The 27,810-nt window shown below is 48.6% G+C and overlaps 1 protein-coding gene across 4 annotated transcripts in view; it reads right to left on the bottom strand.

Moving 5' to 3' along the window:
- Positions 1-27,810, bottom strand: part of LOC147432665 (vacuolar protein sorting-associated protein, putative (DUF1162)) — a 303,484-nt gene that overhangs the window by 76,128 nt on the left and 199,546 nt on the right. For all 4 annotated transcript variants that reach the window (XR_015185566.1, XR_015185565.1, XM_086492512.1 and 1 more), the window contains 2 exons: positions 326-669; positions 100-234 (listed from right to left, as the gene is read on the bottom strand). Coding sequence is in view for 2 of the 4 variants with exons in the window: in XM_086492512.1 (XP_086348638.1) it covers positions 100-234; positions 326-669 (479 nt within the window). In the remaining 2 variants the exon portion in view is untranslated. The remainder of the gene's footprint in view (positions 1-99; positions 235-325; positions 670-27,810) is intronic.

Below are 27,810 nucleotides of genomic sequence, written 5' to 3'. Positions count from 1 at the left end.
AACGTTCAATTCAACAACAGATGAATAGGCTCACTACAAACTATATACTAGCTCCTCAAAAGCTGATACGTGAACTTTCCAGATGAAAACACTTTATACCTCAACTTTCATCTGAAAAAGAAAGTACTTCTGAGTATTCAGAACTTCACAAAACAAATTGCTCATCCTCATAGAAATGATGGGTGAAACTCTATACACGTCATCTGAAGTTTCTCTGATACCTCCTGTGTCTCTCTGTTGAAAATTACAAAAGTGACTTTCAGGCATCTACGCAGTCTATGACTGTCTGTTGATTGCTACAAAAGAACAAAAATAAAAATCATACCTGTTTTAAATCTTCAACTAATGTGATCCCAAAAGCAGGTACCCTGAAGTTCAGTCGTGCTGATGGAAAAGAGATATGAGACGGCCACTTTGTCAGCTTAGAGGAGAGCGCATCCTCACATATTCGCAACACTCTTTGTAATCCATCTGCACCTATCTCATATCCCACTTTCATAGAATCCAAAGAAAGGGAGAGATCCCCACTAGTGATGTCAGGGGGCAGATTGGAATCTGGTTGATTCTCAAAGGGCAACTGCAGGCAAAGAACTTTCCTCTGTCTCCAAGCACGAAATGATTTCCACGGCCCTAACTTGTCCAGCTTTATCTCGTTATGAAGTTGTGTGCCTTTTATCATAACAGCATGCCAAAACAGGACATTAAAAAAATGAAAAACCGAGCTGAGCCACCAAGGCAACACTTGAAATGCTCAAGCATCACGTTTCTTTTATCTTTGAAGTACCAGCACATACATTTACAAAAATACAGTGCAAATTCTAGGAAATAAATGGATAATTGAAGACATGACTGCTGCCTTTATCCCTCGACAACCGTCATCTAACGCATAAAGAATTTCTGAGAAAATCTGTAGGTGGTGATTACATGTGGCGATTGAACTCGCAGGACATGATGATCTTCTCTCATTTATAAGCCTCTCTCTCTCTCTCTCTCTCTCTCTCTCTCTCTCTCTCTCTCTCTCAAGAAAGATCTCGCCGAAGCACGATCAAGAAACACACTGGAAGAGGGCAAACTGCAACCCTCTTTTAGTAGGACGACTGGATAAACACGGTAAGGATGGGATATTGAGACTATGTGTACAGCCCGAAGAATCCACCTACTACTTCAAGCACGCTCATATACAAAATACAGGATTTCACAATGGAGAAACACAAACAGACCAATGGCTAAAGAGACTAGGCGTCTACTGGCCAAACATGGCACACAGTGTCCATACATATGTAAAATCCTGCGATAGTTGTACAAAACAACCTCCAGCGAAACATGTCACCCTGTTTCGAGTAGTCCAAGCACCCAAATGGAGTGCTCACATAGTTGAGTACTTAGAAAATTCCCAGAGGAATGGAGCAAAGCAAGAATGAAAACTATAGAAGAAGAGGCCGAACACTATCTGCTCATTGCCAATCAAATGTATAGGTGGGGGAAAAACAAACAACTACGGTTGTATGCTATAAAAAGTGAATATTACGTTATCTTAGATCAAGCACACTCAGGACAGCCAGGAGAACATTTCTCTGTTGATAAAACGGCAAAGCTCGTGCTACACTTAGGTATATGGTGGCCAACCCTGTTTATGGATGCAGAGACATAAGTTAAACGATGTGATGAATGCCAACGCACAAAACCACACCTATGGAGAGACGAAATGCCATTGAGGCCAATGATGGGTGTACATATAATCGAAGAAATCAACACGATCAAGGAGCAAGTACGGGCCATCAAAGATGGAGAAGAGCAACACAAAGAAATGACGACTTCTTGGGTGGATGTTCTTACCAAAACTCAACAGAAGGCGGATGAAGCCGAGAAATGGATCAAGGTGGCCAAGAAAGGAAAAGGCAAGGAGATAACGCCCACGTCCACACCCACTATCATTAATCAGACACTAGAGGAGGAGCAAAGAAGACAAGTGCGTGCTTTACATGTGAGAATTTGCGGTCTTAAAGACAAAGGCAATGTGGAAGAAGAAGTAAAAGAACTCACAGCCTTGATGCGGGTTCATGAGCCGACGCACACTAAGGGCATGGAGAGTGGGCAACACAAAGAAAAATGGAAGCAGTGGAGAAACCTCAAAAGAAAGAGCACTCATCCTCCGTTTTCCCTCCATGGAAGCGAAGAAGTCCTTCTTGAAGAAAAGACCAACTCTTAAAGAGACTGGCATCTTTCTCGGGGATGATCTCACCCTCTCGCAGATCGCTCATATGCAGGAAGTAATGCCGGAGATTAGAGTGGCAAGGGGAAAAGGCAAGATTGCCTTTTACCGAGATGGAAAAGTGGTAATACTAGAGCGACGCTCCACATGACGGTGTGAGACTTATGGAACCACACTCAAAGTGGCTGCCTGGAACTGGAATGGATCTATGCGTCTTGATGTGGGTGCTTTTGAGGATAGCTTTACTGGAAGAGACATCATCTTTTACTCTGAGACACACCAGGCCCCTGGGCAATCCATGCCTCACATCAGTGGATACAGGTGGGAGACAGCTTACAGACAGGAGACACGCTCAGAGCACAGAGGGCGGGGCTCGAGGGGAGTGGCAGTGTTATTTAGAGAGGATCTGCAGCCACTGATACATATAGCCCTCAGGGATGAGCAAGCTAGGTACATATGGGTGAGATTGAAAGCAGAGATAGGTAGATATCTCTACCTAGCTTTTTGCTACTTTCCCTCGAGTACATCAGTTTACGCATCACCCAGAGGACAGTCCCCTTTCTCTATTTTGGATGATATGGGAGTTCTCTAGGGATGGTGACATTATCATCCTAGGGGACTTCAATGCTAGGACTGCCCATCACCAGGCAGTGTTTTATGATACTTCAGAGGAGATGCTAAGAGAGCTAGATGTTGTAGAGACGGGCCTGTCCAGACTATCACACGATGTGGAATATATTGAGTATGGGCGACACCTGATAGACATGGGCACCGCACATGGATTGGCCATCTTGAACGGCCTACAGAGATTTCCTTCGGCGGGAGGTTTTACATGCTTCCTACACAGACATGGAGCCAGCACAGTGGACTATATCATGGCACAACCGAATCTCATCTCTAGTATCCAGGATCTCACAGTTGGGCCCAGATCGGTCGGGGTGGCAGTGGATCATGCTCTGGTGTCAATGACCATCTCCTTCCACTTCAGTGTAGCACACAGGCCACGGGTAGTAGCCCCTACTCGCTACACATTCACACGGGAGATGGAATCTGTATACATGGACGGATCTACAGACGCCTATGCACTGAGGACCCGGGGCGACCTCTGGAGGAGCTAACTACTATATTGACACAGACATTACATGATGCAGCAACAGAAGCATACCCACACACCCAGCCTGAGCAGAGCCGCCGATCAGGGAGCATGCCTCAGAACAGCTGGTACGATGAGGAGTGCCGCCAGACTAGAGCCAGACTTCAGAGGGAGGTGCTTTTGGGGGATGTCACTCATAGACAGTCATAGATTGACTTCCGACGCCTGGTGCGGCGGAAGAAGAGGGCTTTTTTGGCTCGACTCGAGCAGGATCTATATCAGCTATTCTTGAGTCAGGACTCGCGTGAGGCGTGGCAACTCTTTCATGAGTATCCCCCCCCCCCCCCCCCCCCCCCCCCCCCCCCCCCCCCCTGCTATTTCCTCCCAGAGACCTGGGGTCAGTACGCATCTATCTTTGTACACAGTACTTGGACAGCCGCCCCTCCCCAACCCCCCCGATCCATGCCCACACACGTGTTTTTTTCACCGCTGAGATGGTGAAGAAAGCTATTGACAGGATGAGGACGGGGAGAGCATATGATCATGATGGCTTAGTCGCTGAGCATTTCATGCATGCCAAAGACCTACTAGCAGAGCTTCCAGCAGTTATGTTTAACCGTGCCATGTGTGAGGGCCTACCAGACACTTGGAGCCTATCTACGATCGTACCTATCTTCAAGTCAGGAGACCCCATGGAGCTTGGGAATTATCGCACTATTATGATTGGGCACACACTGGCACAGTTGTATGCATCCATTCTTGAGCAACAACTGAGTAGATGGGTAGAGAGGGAAGGAATGCGTGCAACTAAGCAGGCAGGGTTCAGGAGAGGCTTCTCTACTCTTGACCATATCTTGACACTCAGGGCCATCATCGAGGAAGGCAGATCTCATGGGAGATGGATCTATTGTAGCTTTGTGGACTTCCGCAAAGCTTTTGACACAGTACCCAGAGCTAGATTGATGCGCAGATTACAGGAAATGGGAGTACCCACAAAGCTCATTTGGGGGATCATGGCATTGTACAGATCAGTAGTAGGGCATGTACGCACCCCGGAGGGACTTTCTACACCGGTTCACTCCACTATTGGGGTGAAGTAGGGCTGCCCGCTCTCTCCTACTCTTTTCGGTATGTATGTGGATGAGGTTTCTGACTACATTGAGAGCGATGGGGATAGAGGTGCACAGTTGGCAGGGACATGGATTCCACTTTTGTTATATGCTGATGATATAGTGTTGATCTCCGAATCCCCAGAGGGAATGCAACGTCAATTGGATGCTTTGCATACGTTTGCCCACGAAAGTGGTTTGTCTGTCAACCTTGGTAAACCAAGGTTATGGTGTTTAATACCACCCCACAGTGGATCAGGAGGTCAGCACCTACATTCACATACGGCCAGGAGATTGTGGAGTACACAGATGCTTACACTTACCTTGGAGTGGTTTTTAGCGGACCTGCATTCTCACTCAGAAGAGCAGCAGAGACCAGATTGACTAGAGCCCACGCAACATTGGGTAGATTGGAGAAGATGTGTTCGCAGGTTTAGTTTCAGGAGCCCCGGACGAAGCTCTGGCTCTTTGACACTTTGGTGGCTTCAGCATTGCTCTATGGAGCTGAGATATGGGGACCTTCATTGGATCACCGCGGGAGGCCGGGTCGCACAGACGGATGGGGGAACATGGAGAAACCTCTCGTCTCTATGATCTCGCGGCTCATTAGAGCCAAGGAATCAGTACCACGGGCCATTATCCGAGCAGAGCTAGGGGCCCCCCACTAGTGGTGGAGGCGCTCACCAGATCAGTCTCCTTCATAAACCGCACATGGGAACTTCCTAGAGACAGATATGCTCGCATAGCACTTAAGTCCTCTTGACAGTTAGCCATACAAGGAGATACAACATGCTGGTATGTGGAGATGACCTCATGGTTTCAGGCGAATGGGTTGAGCATAGACAGGCTGCCACCATTCCAGTACTCATTGGATGCACCATCTCTCACTCTTACACAGTCAGAGATCACCAAGCTCATCCGCCAAGACCTGACCCAGCTAGACACTAGGAGGACATGGATACAGCCAGCACAGGAATTGGGCACGAAGATGGATTTCTACAGAGACCACCTTCTCCAGCTTACGGAAGATGGTTTTGTGACGTGACCCAGATACATGGATACCCACTTGTCTCATGGGATACGATCTGCTATTGGCCAGTTACGCACATCTTCTCACCAGCTGCGGATTGAGACTGGGAGATACAACGGAGTACCAACAGAGGCCACGACATGCCCCTTGTGTGACATGGAACCTGAGACAGAGCTGCATTATACATGCCGCTGCCCCGTCTAATACGAGATACGAGGCCGCTTCCATTGCTTGTTCAGAGAGGGTTTTGGACCACTCTCAAGAGTCATGGGATACGAAGATCAGAGATGCCTGGGTTTGTTCTTGCTCGAGTTGTGCAGACACAGAGATAGCTTGATGAATGGCGAGGCTAGCCAGTCTCAAAGACGGATCACAGACTTCTTCAAAGCAGACACGGGACAGCCGCAAGAGCCACTCCCATAGCAGAGCCTCCCCTCGTCTCACACCAGAGGCACACTGATTGACTGAGCGATTGAACTGGGGAAATCCAGGCGCCCACGACTGCGGAGGACTACACAACATCGACGGAGGCTACGTCAGAAGATTCGGAGCACGCTGGCCAGGCATGCACGACGCTTGGTCAGACTACTAACCATGGAGGAAATTGATGAGATTAACGACCGATGCTAGATCTCTTGTGATTCAGCTATCCCAACAAGCCGCCCATTTTTGCTTAGTTTTGCTTAGTTTTTTGCTTAGTTCACATCGACCAATCTAGGATCCCATAGTATATATCTTTGTTTTGTACTGTTGTTATGTTATTTTGTTACTCTGACTTTGTATCAGATCCACCACCTTGTAACTTTCTGGTCACATAGGTCACTATGGCCTTTTGAAGACGTTAATATAACATTTCATTTCATTTTCATTTCTCTCTCTCTCTCTCTCTCTCTCTCTCTCTCTCTCTCTCTTTTTGAAAAAGTCGGGGTTGTATATTACCGAGTACAATATAATCCCCAGCGGATGCCAAAATAGCCTATCACGTGGGGTGTACAAGCTGAATGTAAGGAGGAGAGCCACTATAGAGACAACTCGACTAGAACAATCTCATGGTGGTCGGTGTGATGAGTGGAGGAGAAACCACCGAGGAGGGGCATAATGCCACGTAATCTGGCCACCTGTAAGTGTGAAGAAGAGTGGGGATCGAGCCCAACGCCGAAGGAAGGCAAATTGGCGTGCCTCGGCTGCTCGAGATGTACCTAAGGATGAATCCCACTGCCAAATCAGGGTATGAATGATGTCCAGCCAAATTGCAGTGAGGGTATCCTGAAGGAGCTGTGGAGCCGCGCTTAGAATGTGGAGACAACGAGCTCTCCAAACATTCCATAGTGTAATACTAGTGATGACTGAAAAAACTTCATCACGTGTCTGAGAACCCTCCTGCCAAGCAATCTGTGGTAGCATAGCCAAAGTACCTCGCCGATAACCAGTCAATGTGAGCATAAAGGCTGGATCTGTGTCTGAGCCCTCGTAGAAAAGATGGGGGCCGGGCATCGGCATCAACCATGAGACAGATCCCCAAGTAAGAAATCCATGTTGAACACCTGCTCTGCTAAGTAGAAAGCAAACTACAAGCCACAGTACATGGGAAGCTGAGCATGACCAAAGAGAGTGTGCAGGTGACTCAAGTAGTCGCAAAGGACAGCGAATACATAACGGATCATGACCCATAGTAGCTAGCCAAGTCCCAACTGGAAGTCCCGCATGTACAATCATCCACATGAAAAAAGAAATAGACGAGCCGCATGTAAATCCCACATGGTGGACCAAAACTGCTGCAGATAGGCATGGGAGAGGCCTGAATGTAACCAGAAATGCATACGAGTGGGTTGCTCTGGCTGCTGTCTCATCAATGCTAACCGTCCAATCCTGACAGTGTACTCAAAGAAGGATACTGGTGCACCGGTGGGGTCAGAGTGAGGCCAATGCCACTCGCCTGGGTCCCAATAAAGCTGAGATAGGGCACGACCCTCCCACACCCAAAGCCTCCGAAGTGCAGCATCGGTGGAAGCGAAACGAGGGTCAACACAACGACGCTTCCCGCGGGAGCCAACTACTCTGATGGCCTCCCATCGAGCTCCGGGAAGGGCAAGCTGCGGAGAGGTGGCATCATATGTCAATCTAGCATGAATCCCCTGAGACTGGTCAATATCAACTGTGAATAGCATGGTGTCTAAACGAGCTAATAAGAGAGTGCTTTGAGCAAAGAGGCCTTCCAAGCCACAATGGGGAGGCATCTGAACCGTGCCTCTCATGACTGCATCCCACTGTGAAGGAACGGCGGAATCAATCTCAAGCAGTCTGTCTGTCACCCCGCGACCAATGTCATAATGTTCTGCCACAAAATCAGCATCCAGCATACGTGACTCATGAAACAAACGCATAGAGGCAGCAGGGCCAGTGTCCCAGGTAGCCCAATCAATGTGAGTCCTCTCTCCAAGCTGACGGGGTGGATCAACCGAAGAATCAAGAACTGCAACATTCCAAATGAGAGGCTGGCGCTCAATCTCCTCACGACATGAGGGAGGTGAGCGTATGATAGCCCGTCGCATGGAAACCCAAATTTGAAGGAGCGATCGGATGAAGGGTGAGAGGGAGGCGGTGGACAAGGGAGCATCAGTAAAGAGAAAACGATACCCTGTCTGCCAAGTATGACCATCTCTAGTGCCGAGTCGTGGAGTCACTGCGCAAAGAGCGGCCTGAAGAAGCATCTTCCAAGGTTCTTGTCCGGGGAAAAGACCCCGAACAATAAGCTTGGTAAGAAGGGCGCGGCTTTGTAACTCTGGATCAATAATGCCAAGGCCTCCCTCTGACCTAGGACGAATGATCGTGGACCAGCGAACTCGAGCATGGGTATCAGTTGTCCCATCTGTGCCACTCCATAAAAAGTTCCGCACTAAGCGGCGGAGCGGAGCTATCACACCAGAATGTAACATCCAGCAAGAAGCCGTATACCATACTGTAGCCAGAATGACCTGGTTGGCGACCAATGCACGGCCAGCCAACGACAGATGACGTGAAGACCGATGGCATAGCTTCCTGCGAATAGACTGTAGTACGGGTGCAAACTGCTGCTGTGAGGTAACATCGAATCCAACCTGAAAGCCCAGATATTTGCATGTCTGACCCGGTCGCAGCCATGTGAAACCATCAGCTACCCCCCAAGTAGGTATGTCATCACTGCCAACCAGTAACCCATAGGATTTATGCCAATTAATGCGTGCGCCACTAGCAATGCAAAAAACCTCTAGGGCCTCTCGCATAGTATCAAGAGCAGCTAGCAAATAGCGTAACATGAGCATAGTGTCATCAACAAACTCCTGATCAATAAGGTCTGGAGCTGGAGGTACTGGCATGGTCAAGCCACAAAATGCATGACTTTGAGTACGAAGAAAGTCGGACATAGTATCTCCTACAAACAGATACAGATATGCTGCTAGAGGACATCCCTGACGGACAGATCGAGAAAGCTCAAAACTGCGATTGACACGGCCACCAATAGTAATAGCACTGCTGGTAGTCCTAAAGAGAGCGGAAATGCTTGAGATCCATCTCGAAGGGAAACCCATCCTGGCTAAAGTTCCTTCAAGAAAGTCCCACTCAACACGATCGTATGCTTTCTCGAAGTCAAGGATGAAAAAAGCGAGAGGCTCAGAAGATGATCTGGCCCACTCTATTGCCTCATAAAAAGTGAAGATATTATCCAGGATGCATCGATCCATGAGAAAGCCTGTCTGAGAAGTATGAATAATATCTGGTAAGATCGGCCGCAAGCGATGGCTGATCATTAACGCTAATATCTTATAGACCAAAGAGAGTAGGGTAATAGGTCTCCACTGTCGGAGCTGAGTGGTGCCACCCCCCTTCGGAATAAGAGATATGAGACTTGAACAAAGATCCGGATGCATATATCCTGATGCAAAGATGTCCTGACAACCGCGAAGCAATGGTATATGCAATACATCCCAATATGTCAAAAAGAAAGCTCTAGTGAGGCCATCCTCTCCTGGACAGGAGGATGGATCAAGACTCTCTATAGCAGTATGGAGCTCTGCAAGTGTGAAAGGTGCCGACAAGATCTCTGCCATAGTATCTGTACAACGGTGTCGTGTGATGCCAGATCTGCTCACGGGCAAGTGAAACCTCAGTAGTGCATACATCAGCAGTGAACAATGTCTCAAAATAATCTGCACACATATCAAGTATAACATCAGGATGCATATGTAGTGTCCCTTGAGCATCGCACAAAGTCCGAAGGGTGGTGCCAGGAGGGCGCTCTTTATGCGCAGCGAAGAAGTCTTTATTCATTCGATCAGCTTAAGCTATCCAATGAGATACTGAAGCATGATGAGTGAACTCAGACCTAGCATCTTGTACGCGACGAATCTCCTCTGTGAGCTCTGTCTGTCTAGCAGCGAGGTATGCATCCTGAGGCCGCTCCTCAAGCAAGCGCTGAGTGGAACCAAGAGGGATGTGAAGATCAGACTCCCGTACTCGCAACTGACAATGAATAATAGCGGTTTGATCACGGCAGTAAATACTAGACTGAGTAATGCAATGAGCAAGAAACTCTCCAGGGGGTCCACAATAAGAAGCATCCGTGGACCATAAGTCACGAATTTGCTGCTGCAATACTGGGGTGGTGAGAACACTGTCAGGGATGCGGCAACCTCGTCTCTGTGCAGAGGGTCTAGTGAAGGAGATAAACAATGAGATGGGTAAATGATCTGAGAGGCTGGTCCCTCTCCATATGGTAGTGAATCCGCCTAGAGCTGCTGCCCAAGGGCCAATGTAAAAACGATCAAGTCGCTCTAATAATCTCCCTTGCTGTCTCTGAAACCCCCAAGAGTAATGAAGTGTAGCAGGGTGATGACCAAAAGAGGGTAAGTGCCAGGCGTCAACACCTTGAATAGCTAGAAGAAATCGATCCCAAGCTGGCTGTTCATCGGGAGAGATGGATGATAGAACTAGAGGTGTGATGGTTCGCCAATCAGAGTCGCTCTCAACGTTGTTGAAGTCACCTCCAACAACCCAAGAGTCTACAGCAAGTAGAACAACAGCCAAAGAGGACCAGAATGTAGCCCTCTCTCGAGGAGTAGTGGGTGCATAGACTGACATAAAACCAATGATAGATTCCCGAATCCGAATAGAAACATAAACTGCTCTGCCAGCGACAAGGGTGCCATGCTGCGGAACCTAGGCCAAGTAACGTGGTCCCACTGAGATGCATACACTGCAACTCTGTCCATGAAGGCCCAGAGCAGGCTCCCAAAAAGTGCGGGCGCCCGAGGGCATGGGATTGCCAAAGGGAGTGGCAATCTTATGCTCCTGTACTAGCAATATATCCACAGTGCCCACTACATGAGTGTGTAAATCTCTGCGAAGTAAAAGCTTACGGGAACCTTTTACCCGAGAAGTCTGTAAACCATTAGCATTCCAAGAAACTACATGTAAATCCATAGACTGCATGAAAGAGTTTGAATAGAATCTGACTAACTGCCCATCTTCTTGGAGGCAGTTGGGCCATCCAAGGGGTGAGCTTCAAGCGGTAGGAAAGCTACCCGCAAGCCCTCTCTAAGATATGGTGTCTCATTGCACCAACTGCGTACCTCATCTTGTTTACATTGCATTACCGATGCTGCAGCTTTGACACCCCAAATGCGCATAGACATAGGAAGCACCACATCTGAGGATACATGAATGACCATAGGCAATGAATAGCAAGCATAAACATCACTCCACTCCATACCACCAATACATGAAGGGTAGTGAGGAGACAAAACATCAGGAGCGCAGCCCGATGAGTGCCCCAGGAAAGAGGACAAGAGCTGAGAAAACTGCGTGAGACGTAGGTATGAGCTGCTGAGGGAGGGGGAGGACCAGAAGGCGGAGGGGGGAGAGTAAGGGCGAGAGGAAGAGGAGGAGAAGGGAGAGGTAGTAGCGGTGAATGATCCATCTACAACAGGGACCTCGGGAAGAGGGGAAGGAGTGGGCGGGGGAACTGCAGGTGAAGGAGGAGCTGGTAGCAGAGGCAAGTGATCCTGTCGCGAAGAAGAAGAATGGCGACGAGATGCAAGGGGTAAGGGGGTGGTGGAAACTTGAGAGGGAGCAGGAGAGGTAACACTGGGAGCTGGCTGCGTTGTTGGTTGCTGACGAGGACGGAAGGAATGATTACGACCCACTGTCTGCCATGCTACCTCAGTGGGAGCTAAAGCGGAGGGAGTAACATGAGCGCTTGTAGGCTGTTGAGGTGCTTGAGTAGTAGATGGAAAAGAAGGAGGAACCGGCTGTTGACGCTGACCACGTGGCTGAGCATGACTGCCGCGAGCCGGCTGTTGTTGCCGCCGATGTCGTGGCAGGGTGGGGCAATCTCGCGCCAAGTGTCCCATCTCGTGACACCGTAAGCACTGTCCTGGGCGGCCAGTGACTACCATACGGAGAGAGTAGTCTCGATCGCGCACAACCACAGTAACTCTATCTGGTAATGAAGTATCCCCAAACACCAAGACCTGAATGCGAGGTGGGCCAGATGAGAAGATGCAGGATCCTGGAACTACCGTGCCAAAATGAGCAGCAATCATCTGGAGGAGATGTTCATCGATAAAATGGAGAGGCATATCTGGAAAGGAGAGCGTCAGAGGGAATCTGGGAATAAGGTGTCGACTGTCAAACTCCTCAGTGGAAAACTCGAGATACCACCTCGTCAAGTATATCATCAGAGAGTATCGGAGAGCGAGCCAGGAGAGCTGAGGTGGTGGTGGGATCTGAAAGCCGTACCATGAATCTGCCTCTGCCAAGGAGTGTAAGCTCCGAGATCCGTCCCTGAGTAGTGCCCAATGCAGTCTGACACCAATCACGGATAGAAGATCGGGGTGGAGACTGTCCAATCATCAGGCCAACTAAGGCATGCTGAGCCAAGTGGTGTACTTTGGAGTCAATGCGTGTCAATAGGTCGCCAGTGCAATCCATGCGACAGGCAAGTGGTGATGGAGCGCCATGAGGAGCACTCGAGACCGGCAAAGCCGCCATGAAGAATGGGCGAGACTGGCAAATGATAAAAGCAGGACCCAAAGTGAAGCTTGGACTCTCTCTCTCTCTCTCTCTCTCTCTCTCTCTCTCTCTCTCTCTCTCTCAAGCAATAGACAAATGCACGCAGCCCACAGTTAGGGTTTCGCACATTTGTAGACGTTAATATATCATTTCATTTCATTTCATTTCTCTCTCTCTCTCTCTCTCTCTCTCTCTCTCTCTCTCTCTCTCTCCCCACATCGTGGGTTTGGTCTCATAGGTCATTTTGGCCTTTTTAAAGACGGTATTATAACATTTCATTTCATTTCTCCCCTCCCACATCATGGTTTGGACCTCTCTCTCACTGTTTTAAGGATTTTCTCACTGTTTTTTTTTGTCTTTGAAGGTTTTGAAACTGTTTTTTGATGTTTTGTTAGAGTTTTCACTGTTTTTAGGGCTTCGAAACAGTATTTTGTTGTTTTATAAGGTTTCAAATTTGTTTTTGACTGTTTTTCAAGGTTCCGTCACTGCTTTTTTTTGTTTCTTAGGGTTCCACGAGCGTTTCTTACTGTTTTTTAGGGTTCTCTTGTGTTTTTCTGGTGTGTTTGAGTCTCTCTCTCTCTCATACGATGTCAGTCTCCTTTGTGCACAGCTTGTGGGATACTACTAGAGACAGATATGCTAGACTGGCCCTTGAGTCTTCCAGACAGTTAGCTCTTCAGGGGGACACTTCATGTTGGTATGCACAGATGACATCATGGTTTCAGATGCATGGCTTCACCATGGACAGGCTGCCCCCTTCCAGTACTCTCTTCAGACACCCTCGATGTCTCTTACACGGGTGGAGATTACTAGACTCATTCCTCAGGAGCTGATCCAGCTGGATACCAGGAGGACATAGATAAAGACGCCAGAGGAGTTGGGCACGAAGATGGCTTTCTATAGAGAGCATCTTCTCCACCTCATAGAAGATGGGTTTGTGATTCGACCCAGCTACATGGATACACACGTCTCATGGTTTGCAGTGTGCGATTGGTCAGATACGCACATCCTCACATTAACACGAGATTGAGACTGGTAGATTCAGAGGGATACCAGCAGACAACAGGATATGCCGCTTATGCCAGCTAGAGCCAGAGATAGAGCTACATTACATATGTCATTGCACAGTGTACTATGTGATTCGGGGCCGTTTCCACTGCTTATTTAGAGAGGGTTTCAGTCCTGAGTTATGAGTTATGAGGATCGGAGATGTCTTGGGCTATATCTACTTAAGTTACACAGATATATAGACACTTTATTGGGGAGAGCTAGAGAGAGACAGTTCCAGAGACAGAGTATAGATTTCTTTTCACTAGATGTGGGACAGACAGAGGAGCAGCCATCACTTTAGAGCTCGGCCCACTCTCATACGACCACTACCGGCACTCTCATTGATCGAGCACTGGAGCTACAAGACGGCCACAATTGAGGAGAGGGACTACACAGCATCGACAGAGACTAAAGCAGAGGATTCGAGCCATACTCTCGACATCCAGAGTGCAGATGAGGATGGATTCTAATAGTAGTAGTATTTTTGTTCTAGTCTTTTTGTACCCAGACATGGTATCAGATTAACAATTTTGTAACAGTTTGGTCTCATAGGTCATTTTGGCCTTTTGAAGACGTTAATATAACATTTCATTTCATTTCTCTCTCTCATGGGAAGCATCAAAAAAGTGTCAATGGCTTTCGCCACGTATAAGAAGACGCATACCTCGCCGGCCACCCACAAAGTCTCCTTCATGCGGATAGGTAAGAGGGTGTCTGTATTAGAGAAGAAAATGAGAGAATGGAGAAATGAAGTGGAAGAGCGGAGGAAGGAGAGGAGCACTATTTTTCAAACATGGAGTGAAGAAAGAGATAGCATGCATAGGAGGATCGCTTCGCTCAAGGAGAAAGTGGTCATCCAAGATTCCATCATCTGAAATCTACAAGGTGAGCTTTTTGAGCCAAAATTGGGTGACTTGAAGAATGGGGATTTCAACCTTCCATGATGCAGGAGTTGAACACAATCAAAGAACAAGTGCGGGTCATCAAGGAGGAGGAGAAAAAAAGTGAACCTGGGTAGAGGTCATCACAAGACACAAAAGACAGTGGAGGGAGCCGAGAGGTGGATTGAGGTCGCCAAGAAAGAGAAAGGTAAAGAGGCTTCTTCTACACCTACCATCATTAATATGACCCTCAAAGAAGAGCAAAGAAGGCGGGTACGTGCCTTACATGTGAGGGTCACAAGCCTCAAGGATGTCAACAATGTTGAAAAAGAGGTCACAAGCCTCATGTCCATGATGAGGATGGAGAACCCTTTACACACAAAGGGTGAAGGCCCGGGAGAGTCCTCAAAGGACAGAGCACTCATACTACATTTCCCCTCCTTGGAGGAGGAGGAGTTCTTGAAGAGAAGGCCAACTCTCAGGAAGACATGTATTTTTTCGGTGATGATTTCACCCTCTTGCAGTTGGCCCACATGAGAGATGATGCCAGAGATTACAGCAGCAAGAGAAGGGAAAGATTGCCTTCTACAAAGATGGTCGGGTGGTGATTGTAGAGCGACGCTCTACATGACGGTGTGAGACCTATGGGACCATATTGAAGATGGCAACCTCGAATTGTAATGGATCTTATTGGCTGGATGTGGGCGCCTATGAGACAGATTCCAAGACATGGACATTATATTCTTCTCAAAGACTCATAAGGCCCCTGGATAGATGGGAGACAACTTGCCGAACTGACACAAGATTAGAGCATGGGAGCAAGGGATCCAAGGGAGTATCGGTATTATTCAGAGAGGAGCTGCAGCCACTTCTACCCATTGTATGAAGAGATGATCATGCTAGATACATGTGGGTAAGGTTGAGGGCTGACAAAGGTCCATATTTATACATTGCCATATGCTACTTTCCCCCCAAAACATCAGTCTATACTGGGCCTAGAGGTCAGTCACTTTTCTCTATACTAGACAATGACATATGGGAGTTTTTTAGGGATGGTGACATCATCCTCCTAGGGGGGGCTTCAATGCCCGGACGCGCAATGCTCAAATAGTCTTCTATGACGCTTCAGAGGAGATGCTTAGAGAGTTGGATGTAGGAGATTTGGGGCTTGACAAACATTCACCAGACAGAGAGCAGACAGAGTATGAGAGACATCTCACGGGGATGGAGACTACACATGGTACGGCCATAGTTAATGGCCTACAACGTTTTCCTAGAGCAACCAGTTTCACATGCTTTCCACACAGGCATGGCACAACCGAGCTTCATCCCGTGCATTCAGAATTTTACAGTAGGACCCAGACTAGTGGTTGTAGCATTGGATCATGCTCTCTAGGCACTTTCCGTCTCTTTTCAGTACAATACAACCCAAGTATCAAGAGGGAGGACACATACCCACTATACATTTACACTAGAGATTGACTTTGTTTATACAAAGGAGATCTATAGTCATCTATGTATAGCAGCTAGGCTAGGAATCTGACTGGAGGAGATCACCACTTTAACGGACTAGGACATTGCATGATGCAACAGCACATGCATACCCACACACGCAGCCTGATCAGAGACACCGTTCTGGGAGCATGCCTCAAAACAGTTGGTATGACGAGGAGCGTAGAGAGACGAGCACATCTTAAAGAGGGATCTTCTCCTAGGGGTCATCAATCATAGACAGTATCAGATAGCCTTCCAAGTTCCGACGCCTTGCGCGATAGAAGCGAACGTTCCTAGCTAAGATAGAGCGAGACTTATACCAATTGTTCTTGAGTAGAGACTTAAGAGAGGCATGGCGGTTCTTTCATGAGCACTCCCCTCCCCCAATGATTACTTCCTCTGATGTGTGGGATTAGTATGCAACAATAACAGAATCCACTTCGTGAGTATTGGTTATCTTCCAGCCAATAGTGTACCCCACCCAAGTGTCTGGCAATCACATGCGGATCAAGAATATCCTCGGGCCAGAAAAGATGGTGCCAGTCAAGTGCATTAAGAGGCAAAAGTTTGGATTTTCGGGAACTGACAGTCCCCAGACAAACACCCCTTCCAAATCCTCCTGAGCCATGCCCATCTATGAGTACCTTCTTTACGTCTGAGATGGTAAAGATTGCCATTGACAGGATGAGGACCAGGAGGGCATATGATCATGATGGTCTAGTAACAAAGCACTTTATACATGCTAGAGATATGCTAGGAGAGGTGCTTGCAGTTCCGTTCAATCGTGTCATGTGTGAGGGCCTACCTGAGACTCTCTACTATTGTGCCTATCTTCAAGGCAAGTGATTCTACGGAGCCTCGAAGCTACCATACTATTATGATTGGACACACATTGGCACGGTTGTATCTATCTATCCTTGAGCAACAATTGAGCAAATGGGCATAGAGTGAGGGCATACGGGCCAGAGTTACCGGGGAACGCCCCCTAGCCCCCGTTCCGGCATTCCGGGGGGCAGTTCCCTTCTCGAACGTTCTGAAACGTCCCGAAACGTTTGACGTTCCGGGTGGCAAGTGCAAACCGGAACGGCCATTCCGGAACGTTCCGGAACGCCCCCGGAACGTTTCGGAATGCCCCTGGAACGGCCAACGGCTACAAACAAATTTGGCAAAAATTGAAAAAATTGAAGTAAATGTTTGGGCTTCTTTTTGAAGTGTGCAAGGCCTCAAGGACTCATAAAATGCACCCCCTTCCCCCTTTCTCTCCACAAGCTAATCCTCAAGGCTCAAGCTCTCTCCCTCTCACTCTCAAGATCTCTCCCTCTCAAGACTCACTCTCTCAAGGCTCAAGGCTTCACGCCTTCAAGCTCTCTTCCTCTCCCTCCCACTCTCTCAAATCTCTCCCTCTCACTCTCACTCTCTCGAGTCTCTCTCTCTCTCTCTCTCTCTCTCTTGCTGCCCTGCGTGTCCGCGCGCTGCCCACCCCCAGCTGTAGCAGTTCGCGGCACAGCCGCTGCTGCAGCCCCTGCCGCCCCTGCCGCCGCTGCCATTCGCTGCCGACTCCCCCTGTTGCGTCGCTCCCGCCATTGCCCCCGCCTGCTGTTGCCGCCTGCTGCTGAACTGCCCCCCCCCAGCCTCCCCCTCACGCAGCCCCTCCTCTCTCCCGATCACATAGCCATCTCTCTCTCTCTCTCTCTCTCTCTCTCTCTCTCTCTCTCTCTCTCACACACACACACACACACACACACACACGGATACATACCCACACACACACTACACACATACACGCATACATACACGTACTCCCCTTCTCCCCTCTTCTTCACAATATGAAGAGAGGGTAGCTCCGAATACAGCTATGTCTTCCCCCATCATCAAGTCGCCGAAATCGACAATGAAGACAACCTTCATGCTCACGAACAAGAGGCTTGCACAATTGGAGAAGGACATGAAAGAATGGTGGATGGAGAGAGAGATATGGAGGGAGGAGAAAGCCACCTTCATCAAGCTATGGAACGAAGAAAAAGAGGACATGAGAGCGGAAATCCAAAACCTCAAAGAGGAGAAGGAGAGAAGGGCACGGGAGAACGAGAAGGAGAGGGAGAGATGGAGGAAAGAGCAAGAAGAGATGAAGGCACAAATCGACCTCCTTCATGCTTCCGTCACATCCCTCACCCCCGAGGAAGGAGAGATTAAAGAGGAGGCTAAGGAAGCCCTCAAGGAGGAGATCACCAAAGCCCTCACCGCAAGCATTGAGGACAAATTAGAAGCCACCAAAGAAGGATGGGTCGAAGTGGTCAAAAAGAATATCAAGAAGGTAGCAAGAGAGGAAGCCCAAAAAGATGAGGTACTCATCGTACACACAACCATCGAGGAGGAGAAAATGCGACAAGCTCGCCGTCTCAATGTGCGAGTGACCGGCATCAAAGAAGAAGAAGGGTCCACACCCGAGAGCGATGGGAAAGCCTTATGCAAGAAAGTGGGATACAAGGAAGAAGAGATCCCTTTCTCCAAAGTTTGGAGAGCCGGCAAAGATCCAAAGAAGAGAGCTCTCATCCTCCAATTCGCCTCCGAGGAGTCTCGAACTTCTTTCCTCCGAAAGAGGGTCATCTTGAGAGGGCTAGAAGGCCCCCCGATTTATCTTGATGATGACCTCACAAAGATGCAACAAGATCACCGCCGCACGTGCATGCCTAGAGTCCACCAGGCCCGCAAAGAAGGGAAGAAGGCAGTATATCGAGATGGTAGGGTTATCATTGATGGCAAGACCATCGCATAGGGACTCGCGGCCTGTGGGACACACGAGGAGATTCATGTCACGGTTTGGAATTGCAATGGAGACCTATGGACACACCCAGAGAGACTTGAGGAGGTGATGAGAGGTCGAGACATCATTCTACTTACAGAGACACACGAGAGCCCAGAGAGAGGGTTACCACGGATACATGGTTTCCAATGGGAGTCTCTACATCGGGGATGTATGCGCCAGCACACCACTCGCGGTTCAGGAGGAGTGGCTATACTTTTTAGACAGGGGCTTCACAGCAGACTACAGATTGTTGCCCGGGACCCACAGGCCCGATACATGTGGATTCGCCTCGAGCTCTCACGAGACAGGATCGTCTACATTGCCCTTTGCTACTTTGCTCCCACAGGCTCCAGATTCGCCCCTATTGAGCAGGAGTCACCATACGCATGCCTCACGGAGGAGATTATGGAGTACTCCACACTGGGTGAAGTCTTCCTTATGGGAGACTTCAATGCTCGTACGCGCAGTGAGCAGTGTGAGACATATGACCACGAGGACCCAGAGGCACTACACACTCTAGATGAGGAGGCCACTATGAGAGATACAGCAGACAGAGCTCCAGTCACAGCCTACGGACGACACCTACTTCGACTTGGCTCCCAGCACCGTCTCGTTATTTATAACGGGATGGCCCAGTGGCCCACCTCAGGGGGCCTGACTTGTATGCCACATGGAGTTACAGAGGGAGGGGGGAGTACAGTCGACTATATTCTGGGACCCAGGGAGGCTACACACCTTATCACATCCTTCACCATTCCACCCATACCCATCGGAGCCGACCACACATACCTCTCTTTCTCCATCACCGGAGATACCATCCCACATAGCTCCACAGCACACACTCCACACACCACCATCCATTTCACACATGAGCTAGCCTCTCTTTACTCAGCCGAGGTCGAGCATGGCCTATGCCTCCTCCACCCATCCACACCACTCTCAGTTCTCACATCACATATCTCTTCCGTTCTCCACACTTCAGCTATTAGCTCTTTTCCACACACCACCCACACAGGACGCACTCCCCCCCCCGGGACTATGCCTCAGAACCGCTGGTATGATGATGAGTGCAGAGAGTTATACCGACGCCTCCGTGCACGGCGAGCCTTAGGAGAGATCACAGAGAGAGAGGCCAGACGAGATATGAAGACGCTGACACGCCAAAAGCGGCGAGCATTCGAAGAGGCACAGGAGCTTGAGCTATACCGCCTATTCATGAGCATAGATAGCGCGACGGCATGGTGCACCCTGCGCGAGCCACGTCCGACCACAGCTATTGAGGATCCACAGATATGGCATGATTATGCAGAGCGCCTCTATGAGGTGCCAGGGCAGCCTCCTATCCCACAGCCACATGAGCCACGCCCCACGTGCTCCTCCTTCTTTACAGCAGAGATGGTAGAGAGGGCCATACGCCGCATGCAGCACAGACGATCAGCTGACCACACTGGATTACAGAGTGAGCACATCATTTATGCGGCCTCCACTATAGCCCCGTTGATTGCACATGTCTTCAACCGGGCTATAGGGGAGGGCTTCCCAGAGGAGTGGACACAGCACACCATAGTGCCTATCCACAAATCTGGCGACACCCTGGACCCAGGGAACTACAGGACTATCATGATTGGCCACACGATGGCCAAGCTATATGGAGCAGTACTTGAGGCACAGCTTAGCTGCTACGCAGAGACCGAGGGCTTACGAGCTCCAGGCCAAGCAGGTTTCAGACGAGCTTTCTCCACCACTGACCACATCTTCGTTCTGCGCTGCCTCATTGATGGGGCAAAGGCGCGGAAGAAGAGGCTTTACTGCTGCTTTGTGGATTTCCGCAAGGCCTTTGACACAGTCCCACGCGAGAGACTCTTCCAGCGCCTTCACAGCATTGGGGTACCGACAGAGATGATTTGGGCCATATATACTCTCTACGAGAGGGTGACGGGTCGAGTTCGTTGCCCAGGCGGCTTTTCAGAGACCATTGCTAGCACCATTGGTGTTAAGCAAGGATGCCCACTCTCCCCGACACTCTTTGGGCTCTACATCGACGAGATCTCCGATTACATACTACGAGCAGGGGAGAGGGGAGCGACTTGGCAGGTACTCCGGTCCACATCATGTTATATGCTGATGATATTGTGTTGATTTCAGAGTCACCCGAGGGCTTGCAACGCCACCTTGAGGCCTTGGACGAATTCAGCACACACAAGGGGTTGACTGTGAACCTTGGCAAAACCAAGGTCATGATCTTTCACACATCCAGTGCAGTGAGGAGCGCTGCCACCTTCACAGCAGCAGGAGGACAGGTTGATGTAGTCACCTCCTATGTCTATCTTGGCATCACATTCACCAGCCTACCAGGACCCTTCACTATGAGGCAGGCTGCTGCTGACAGGCTCACCCGAGGATATGCAGCTCTGACCATGCTAGAGCGGAGATGCCACCAGGCACACTTTCAGGAGCCCCGCACGAAGGGCTGGCTTTTTGACACCTTAGTCACCCCGGCCCTGATGTACTCGGCGGCAGTATGGGCACCAGGATTGACAGATGACCAGTGGACACAGCTTGAGAGGCCACAGGTATGTATGATCTCACGCTTGCTCCGCAGCAAGAAGACAGTGCCACATGACATTATTAGAGCCGAGCTCGCCACACCACCTATGGTTGTAGAGGCATTATTCCAGACAGTCTGCTTCATCCAGAGGATGAGAGAGCTACCTCCTGACAGACTTACTCGTAGAGCATTCGAGGCAGCTATACAGCTATCAGAGAGTGGGCATGCGAGAGCTTGGTACTCACAGGTCAGAGCATGGTTTGAGGGACACGGTCTTGACATGGAGAGCCTACCACCATTCCAGTACGACCCCCACTCACCATCTGTTCACCTCTCTCGCAGTGAGAGAAACTTGGTATTGAGACAGGATCTGTGGCAGCTATACACTAGGAGAGTCTGGGAGTCACCTGGCTTGGGGACGAGGATGTCAGATTACAGAGACCAGTTTCTCACCATATTGTCTGGGGGGTTCATACAGAGACCACGCTATATGGACACATATATGCCACATAGCTCACGGGTGGCGATTGGTCAGCTGAGAGTGGCTTCACACAGGTTAGAGATTGAGATCGGGAGACACACTGGTGTTCCCAGGGAGGAGCGAGTCTGCAGAGCCTGCACAGAGGAGGTGGAGAGTGAGGAGCACTTTGTATGTAGATGCAGAGCATACACTGAGATCAGAGGCAGGTATGAGGCCTTATTCAGAGGACAGCCCACTCTCCGAGAGATCATGGACTCTCGAGATCAGAGACAGCTCGGACGTTTCTTACTAGAGATACAGAGCCATCGGGACACACTACTACAGCCACGCACAGCTACACAGACAGAGGGGAGACAATCGCAGCTCACAGACTTCTTTCAGAGGATTGCCACCCCTACCTCATCAGATACTCAGAGAGGAGTGACACTCCCACAGGCGGAGGTGAACCGAGCTAGACGACGACCACGAGTCCCAGGCTACAGGGGCATGAGCTCCCACCACCGACAGATCGAGGAGATCCGAGCCCGGGAGCGCCGTGCCACTGAGGAGCGAGTAGCTCAGATGAGGGCCGACCCGACAGCTTTCATCCGGGTAGCCTTGGCACCAGCCCCGCCCATGTACCACATCTTACATCCCCCCATTTGTACAGGATGGAGCTAGAGAGCTTGATGCATTCTCATGATTGTACTACCTTGAGCATATAGACATGCATATACCCCTAGAGATAGAGCCCCATCCCTCCTCAGATACTCCATTACCTACATTCAGTTCAGTTTTGTATCAGTTTTGTTTCATTTGTCTTTCCGATAGACGGATGACATACACGCCATGTACATTTGATTTGTCTCATAGGCCGATTTCGGCCTGACATAGACGTTAAAAATCTTTCTTTCTTTCTTCTTCTTTCTCTCTCTCTCTCTCTCTCATCATCATCATCTAGTCATAGCAAGGTTGAATGGTCTTCAAAACGAGTTTTTTGTGAGTATTACAATCAAAGCACTCTAATACTCGTATTTAAACACAAGGAGCTAAAAAATGCACTATTTGGGTGTTTTTTATACCTCCCGTTCCGCGCCGTTCCGGTCTCCTAGCCGTTCCCCCGTTCCGCAGGGATCCCGTCACCGTTCCCGTTCCGCGTTCTGGGTAACTATGATACGGGCAGAGGGACATGCCAGTTTCAGGAGAGGCTTCTCCACTCTTGACCATATTTTGACACTTAAAGCCATTATTGAGGAGGGTAGGGCACATGAGAGCTGGATTTATTGTAACTTTGTAAATTTCCGCCAGAGCCAGATTGATGCAAGCTACAAGAGATGGGAGTGCCCATTGAGTTCTTTTGGGGGATCATGGCTCTAAATAGATCAATGGTGCGACATGTACACACTCCAGAGGGGATATCTGATTTAGTTTACTCCACTATTGGAGTGAAACAAGGCTGTCCATTATTTCCTAATCTATTTGATATGTATATAGATGAGGTTTCTGGATACATTGACAAAGAGGGTGATAGAGGTGCCCAGCTGGTAGGAACATGGATTCCATTGTTGTTATATGCTGATGATATTGTGTTGATCTCTGACTCATCGGAGGGTATGCAACGAAGTATGGATGCATTACATAGCTTTGCGGAGGATAGTGGATTGTTTGTAAACCTTGCTAAAACCAAGGTTATGGTGTTTAACACCACACCGCAATGGATCGAGAGATCAGCACCTACATTCACTTATGATCTGGAGATAGTGGAGAACACAGATGCACACACTTATCTTGTAGTAGTCTTCACTAGGCCAAGGTTTTCTTTGAAGAAAGCAACAGAGACTAGATTGACCAGAACGTATGCGGCCTTGGAAGAATTGGAGAGCATGTGTTCCTAGGTTCAATCTCAGGAACTTCGAACAAAGCTCTGGCTCTTTGATACCTTGGTAGCTTCAACTATGCTCTATGGGGTTCAGGTTTAGGGACCCTCTGTGGCTCAGGATGAGTGGAGAGGTATGTAGAGGGCCTTGGTACCTATGATCTAACCTCATTAGAGCGAAGGCCTTTGTGCCACATGAGATCATTAGAGCGGAGTTAGCCCTAGCCGCCGCCACCCCCCCACCCCCCGCCCCCCCCCTCTTCCCAACCCATGGAGATAGAGGCGCTTACCAGATCATTTTCCTTTATGCACAGTGTATGGGATACTACCAAAGACAGATATGCCAGATTGGCCCTTGAGTTCTCCAGACAATTAGCTTTTATAGGTCATGCTAGTATGCAGAAATGTCATCATGGTTCCAGATACGTAGCTTCAGCATAGACAGCTTGCCTCCTTTTCCAATACTCCCTTGACGCACCATCAGTGTGTCTTAGACGGGTGGAGATTACTAGACTCATTCGCCAGGACCTGACCCAGTTGGACACCAGGAGGACATGGATAGAGTTGACACAGGGTTGAGCACGAAGATGGCTTTCTTTAGAGAGCATCCTATCCAACTCATTAGAAGATCGATTTGTAATTCAACCCAGCTATATTGATACACATCTATCTCATGGGTTACCATGTGCCATTGGTCAAATACGGACATCTTCACACCAGCTTGAGATTGAGACTCGTAGATTCAGAGGGATACCAACAACTAGCAGGATATGCTGCCTCTGTCAGCGCACACTGTATTACAAGATACGGCCGCTTCCACTATCTCTTTAGAAAAGGCTTCGGATCCTTGTCTAGAGTCATGAGCTATTAGGACTAGAGATGTCTTGGACAATATCTACTTGACTTATACAAAGACATAGATAGATTACTGAGGAGATCTGGAGAGAGACATCCAAAAATTTCTTAAGAGCAAAATTGAACAGATAGAGGAGCAGCCACCATTGCAAAGCTCTCACACCTGCAATACTCTCATAGACTGAGCATTGGAGCTAGGGAGATCCACACGCCCATAACTGACGAGAGGAGCTTCGAAGCATCGACCAAGCATGGACTCCTACAAGAAAACCAAAAGACTTGTGCCAGTTGATGAGTACACCACTGACCAAGCAAAAGGTAGCTAGAGCATCTCACTATCCAAAGTGTGTGCGCCATAACATGCAAAGAGCAAAGTCTCTCTCTCTCTCTCTCTCTCTCTCTCTCTCTCTCTCTCTCCATTCGGAGAGGATCTCCCAGCTACACAGTCCGCCTATAGACATGCGTTGGACGAACCACTCGACCATAACCACCATCCAGTAGCACCCCCGTGCTGGGGCCAATGTCCAAGGACGTAGGCGTGCATCTGTAAGACCGAGCGTCCCATACCACACGGCCTCACCTCCTCGAGGTGACCTTGCGCACTCCTAGCCTCACGGGCTAACCAATAACACTCTGCCAGTGGGAGTCGATCACTACAAATGAGGCCTTGGCCTCCCTTTTATAAAAGTGCCCGGCGACACTAGCCAGGTTCACACAACATCCGCCCCGACACCGGAAAACCATTCCGACGGTGTCTTTGTCACAAATTGTTGACGTGTCAAGCCATAGAAGGAAACCTCGACCAACTCTCATCAACAACCGAGGGGCCTAAAAAACCCTAAAAGTCAAAGAAAACTTGTTTAAAGCACTTGAAAGTGGCAGAAATGAAGTCAAACAAATTTATAACCTCAAAATATGATGACGTGGCACCTGTACCGACATCCCCGAATTCACGAGGATTTTTTGGGAAATCCCAAAATTTTAATAAAATGTTTTTTTGGGTTAGCTTTTCATATTTGATGCTTTTAGGCTTTGGGCCTTTAAATATGAGCCTTAGGAGCCCTCTCTGGCGCTCCTGAGTGCATAGGAGGTGCTCCTCGGTTGTTGTACTTTGCGAATCAGTAATAATAAAGAAATATCGAAAGGGGCCCCAACGTTTGGGACCAATGCTCTCTTGGGGTGGAACTCCGCCACTCCCTGTCTTTTGTCTTGCATCTCTTTCAGTTCCATTGTTATTTGTAGTGTTTAAAGTTGTTCAGTCTATTCTTTTCTATTGGCACGTGGTGCTCGTGGCTTCAGGCGTGCGCTTTTCTGAAGATGGTGCTATCAAACAGTGGTCCTATCAAAGAGGAGACAGAGGAAGATGGCGCTTCCAAATTTTACGGAAAATTTTAAGAAGGAAGCTTTGTGTCCAGCCCCGGACTTTAGCCACTCCCCCCCTTACTCCATCGCGCATCGGACAGGCTCCTGTCTCTTATCGCTCTGTCTTACAGGGCCATAAAGATCACTTGCAAGAGAAGGATCCATTTTTTTTTTTTTCAAGGCCTTTTTTTCCTCAGAGGTAGTGCCATATAGTGGTGGATGTCTATAGGTACCAAGCTGCAAACTCCAAGGACGTGCCAAGCTTTCAAAAAAAAATTGCCCGCAGTTACATGCCTTTAGATATCTTCCTTTGGAGTGCAGCTTCTGGCACAGTGGGGTATCCTGAAACGCTCGTCATGGAAACCCTAGCAGATTACAACTTGGAATTTCTCAACATCTCTAAGTAGGTGTCTATTCTCGAGTTAATAACCTTGGAGGTCCGGTCTGATTGCTATGTCTTGAGACTACCATCGTCGTCATAGAAACACTGTCTGTCCAAGAGCTGATGGACCATGCTGTGGTCGGCTACGACCTTATGGAAGGAACCTACCCCTAATTTTAAGAGCAAGTTTCAGGATGGAAATTCAGTCGACTTTTCGAGCCCGATTGATGTCGAGATTGCTTTTTAAGTTTAAATTTCTTAGGGAAATTGTTTAGTGATCCTGTTTGGAATTTGTTTGAAATGGATGGTATCCGTTTTGAACCTGTCTTGGTGCCGATTTGAATTGTTGACTCTGGTTTTAATACTCGTTTCAATGATTGGTGATTTACTCGTGTGTAGAGTACTGAAGAGAATTGATGTTTGAAAATGCTTGTTCATGCTCATGGCCCGGACGCTTGTGGTTATTTACGGAGGGAGTATTGCATGTTTGAAAAGTGCTCTTTTTACTCATGGACCGGACCCGTGTCAAGCCACAAAAGGAATCCCTGACCAACTCATAGATCAACGGCCGAGAGGCCTCAACATTCTAAAAGTAAATGAAAACTTGTTTAAAGCCCCTGAAAGTGGCCGAAACGATGTCAGAAAAGTTTGTAACCTTAAAATATGATGATGTGGCACCTGTACGGACAACCCTAAATTCGCAGTGGATTTACAGGGAAATTCAAAAATTTTAGAAAAGCGTTTTTTGGGGGTCAGCTTCATATTTGATGCTTTTAGGCTTTGGGCCTTTAAATATGAGCCTTAGGGACCCTCTCTAGCACTCTTCAACTTGCAGATTGCAGAGGAGGTGCTCCCCGACTGTTGTACTTTGCTAATCAGCAATAATAAAGAAATACCGAAAGCGGCGCCAACGTTTGGGGCCAATGCTCTCTTGGGGAGGAACTCCGCCACTCCCTCTCTCGTGTCTTGCATCTCTTTCCATTCAATTGTTATTTGAAGTGTTTAAAGTTGTTCTATCTGTTCTTTTCGTTGGCAAGTGGTGCCCGTCCCTGTGACAGTCTTAGACTAGATCCCCTCTCCTGTAAGGGAGACATAACATACTTCCTCCCTTAAGAACCATTGATGGCCTCATCAATGAAGTGGGGGTACTGAGCTTTCAAGGCTCTAACTGATTCCCAAGTAGCAAACCTTTCGCATTGACCCTTCCATTTAATTAAGTACTCATCATAAGCTTTCCTTCGCGAATGACACGTACGATGATCCAAAGACTCTGGTTCTCGAGGAGTATACGTATACTCAGTTTGCATATCTTGCCGTACATTTGTCTCGATAGGAAGATCAATGTTGGCTTTGCCTAATTTTTCTTACACGCGGCTGACATGAAACTCTTTATGCACACTAGCATCCGAGGGAAGAGCCACATAATAGGCAACTTGGCCAATTTTCTTTGCGACAAGAATGGACCACAAAATCTAGCTGAAAGCTTATAATGCTTTCCCGTTCGCATAGTCTTGGAATCTTTGGGTATCTTCAGATAGACCCATTGTCCAACCTCTAGAGTCCTTGGAGATCTCTTTTGATTAGCATAAGTGGTAACTCGAT

Source organism: Adiantum capillus-veneris, chromosome 20, assembly GCF_014529385.1.
Source record: "Adiantum capillus-veneris isolate H3 chromosome 20, ASM1452938v2, whole genome shotgun sequence".
Classification (NCBI taxonomy): Eukaryota; Viridiplantae; Streptophyta; class Polypodiopsida; order Polypodiales; family Pteridaceae; genus Adiantum; species Adiantum capillus-veneris.
Note: the sequence above shows the minus strand (reverse complement) of the source record. Positions and strands in the feature narration are given on the sequence as shown.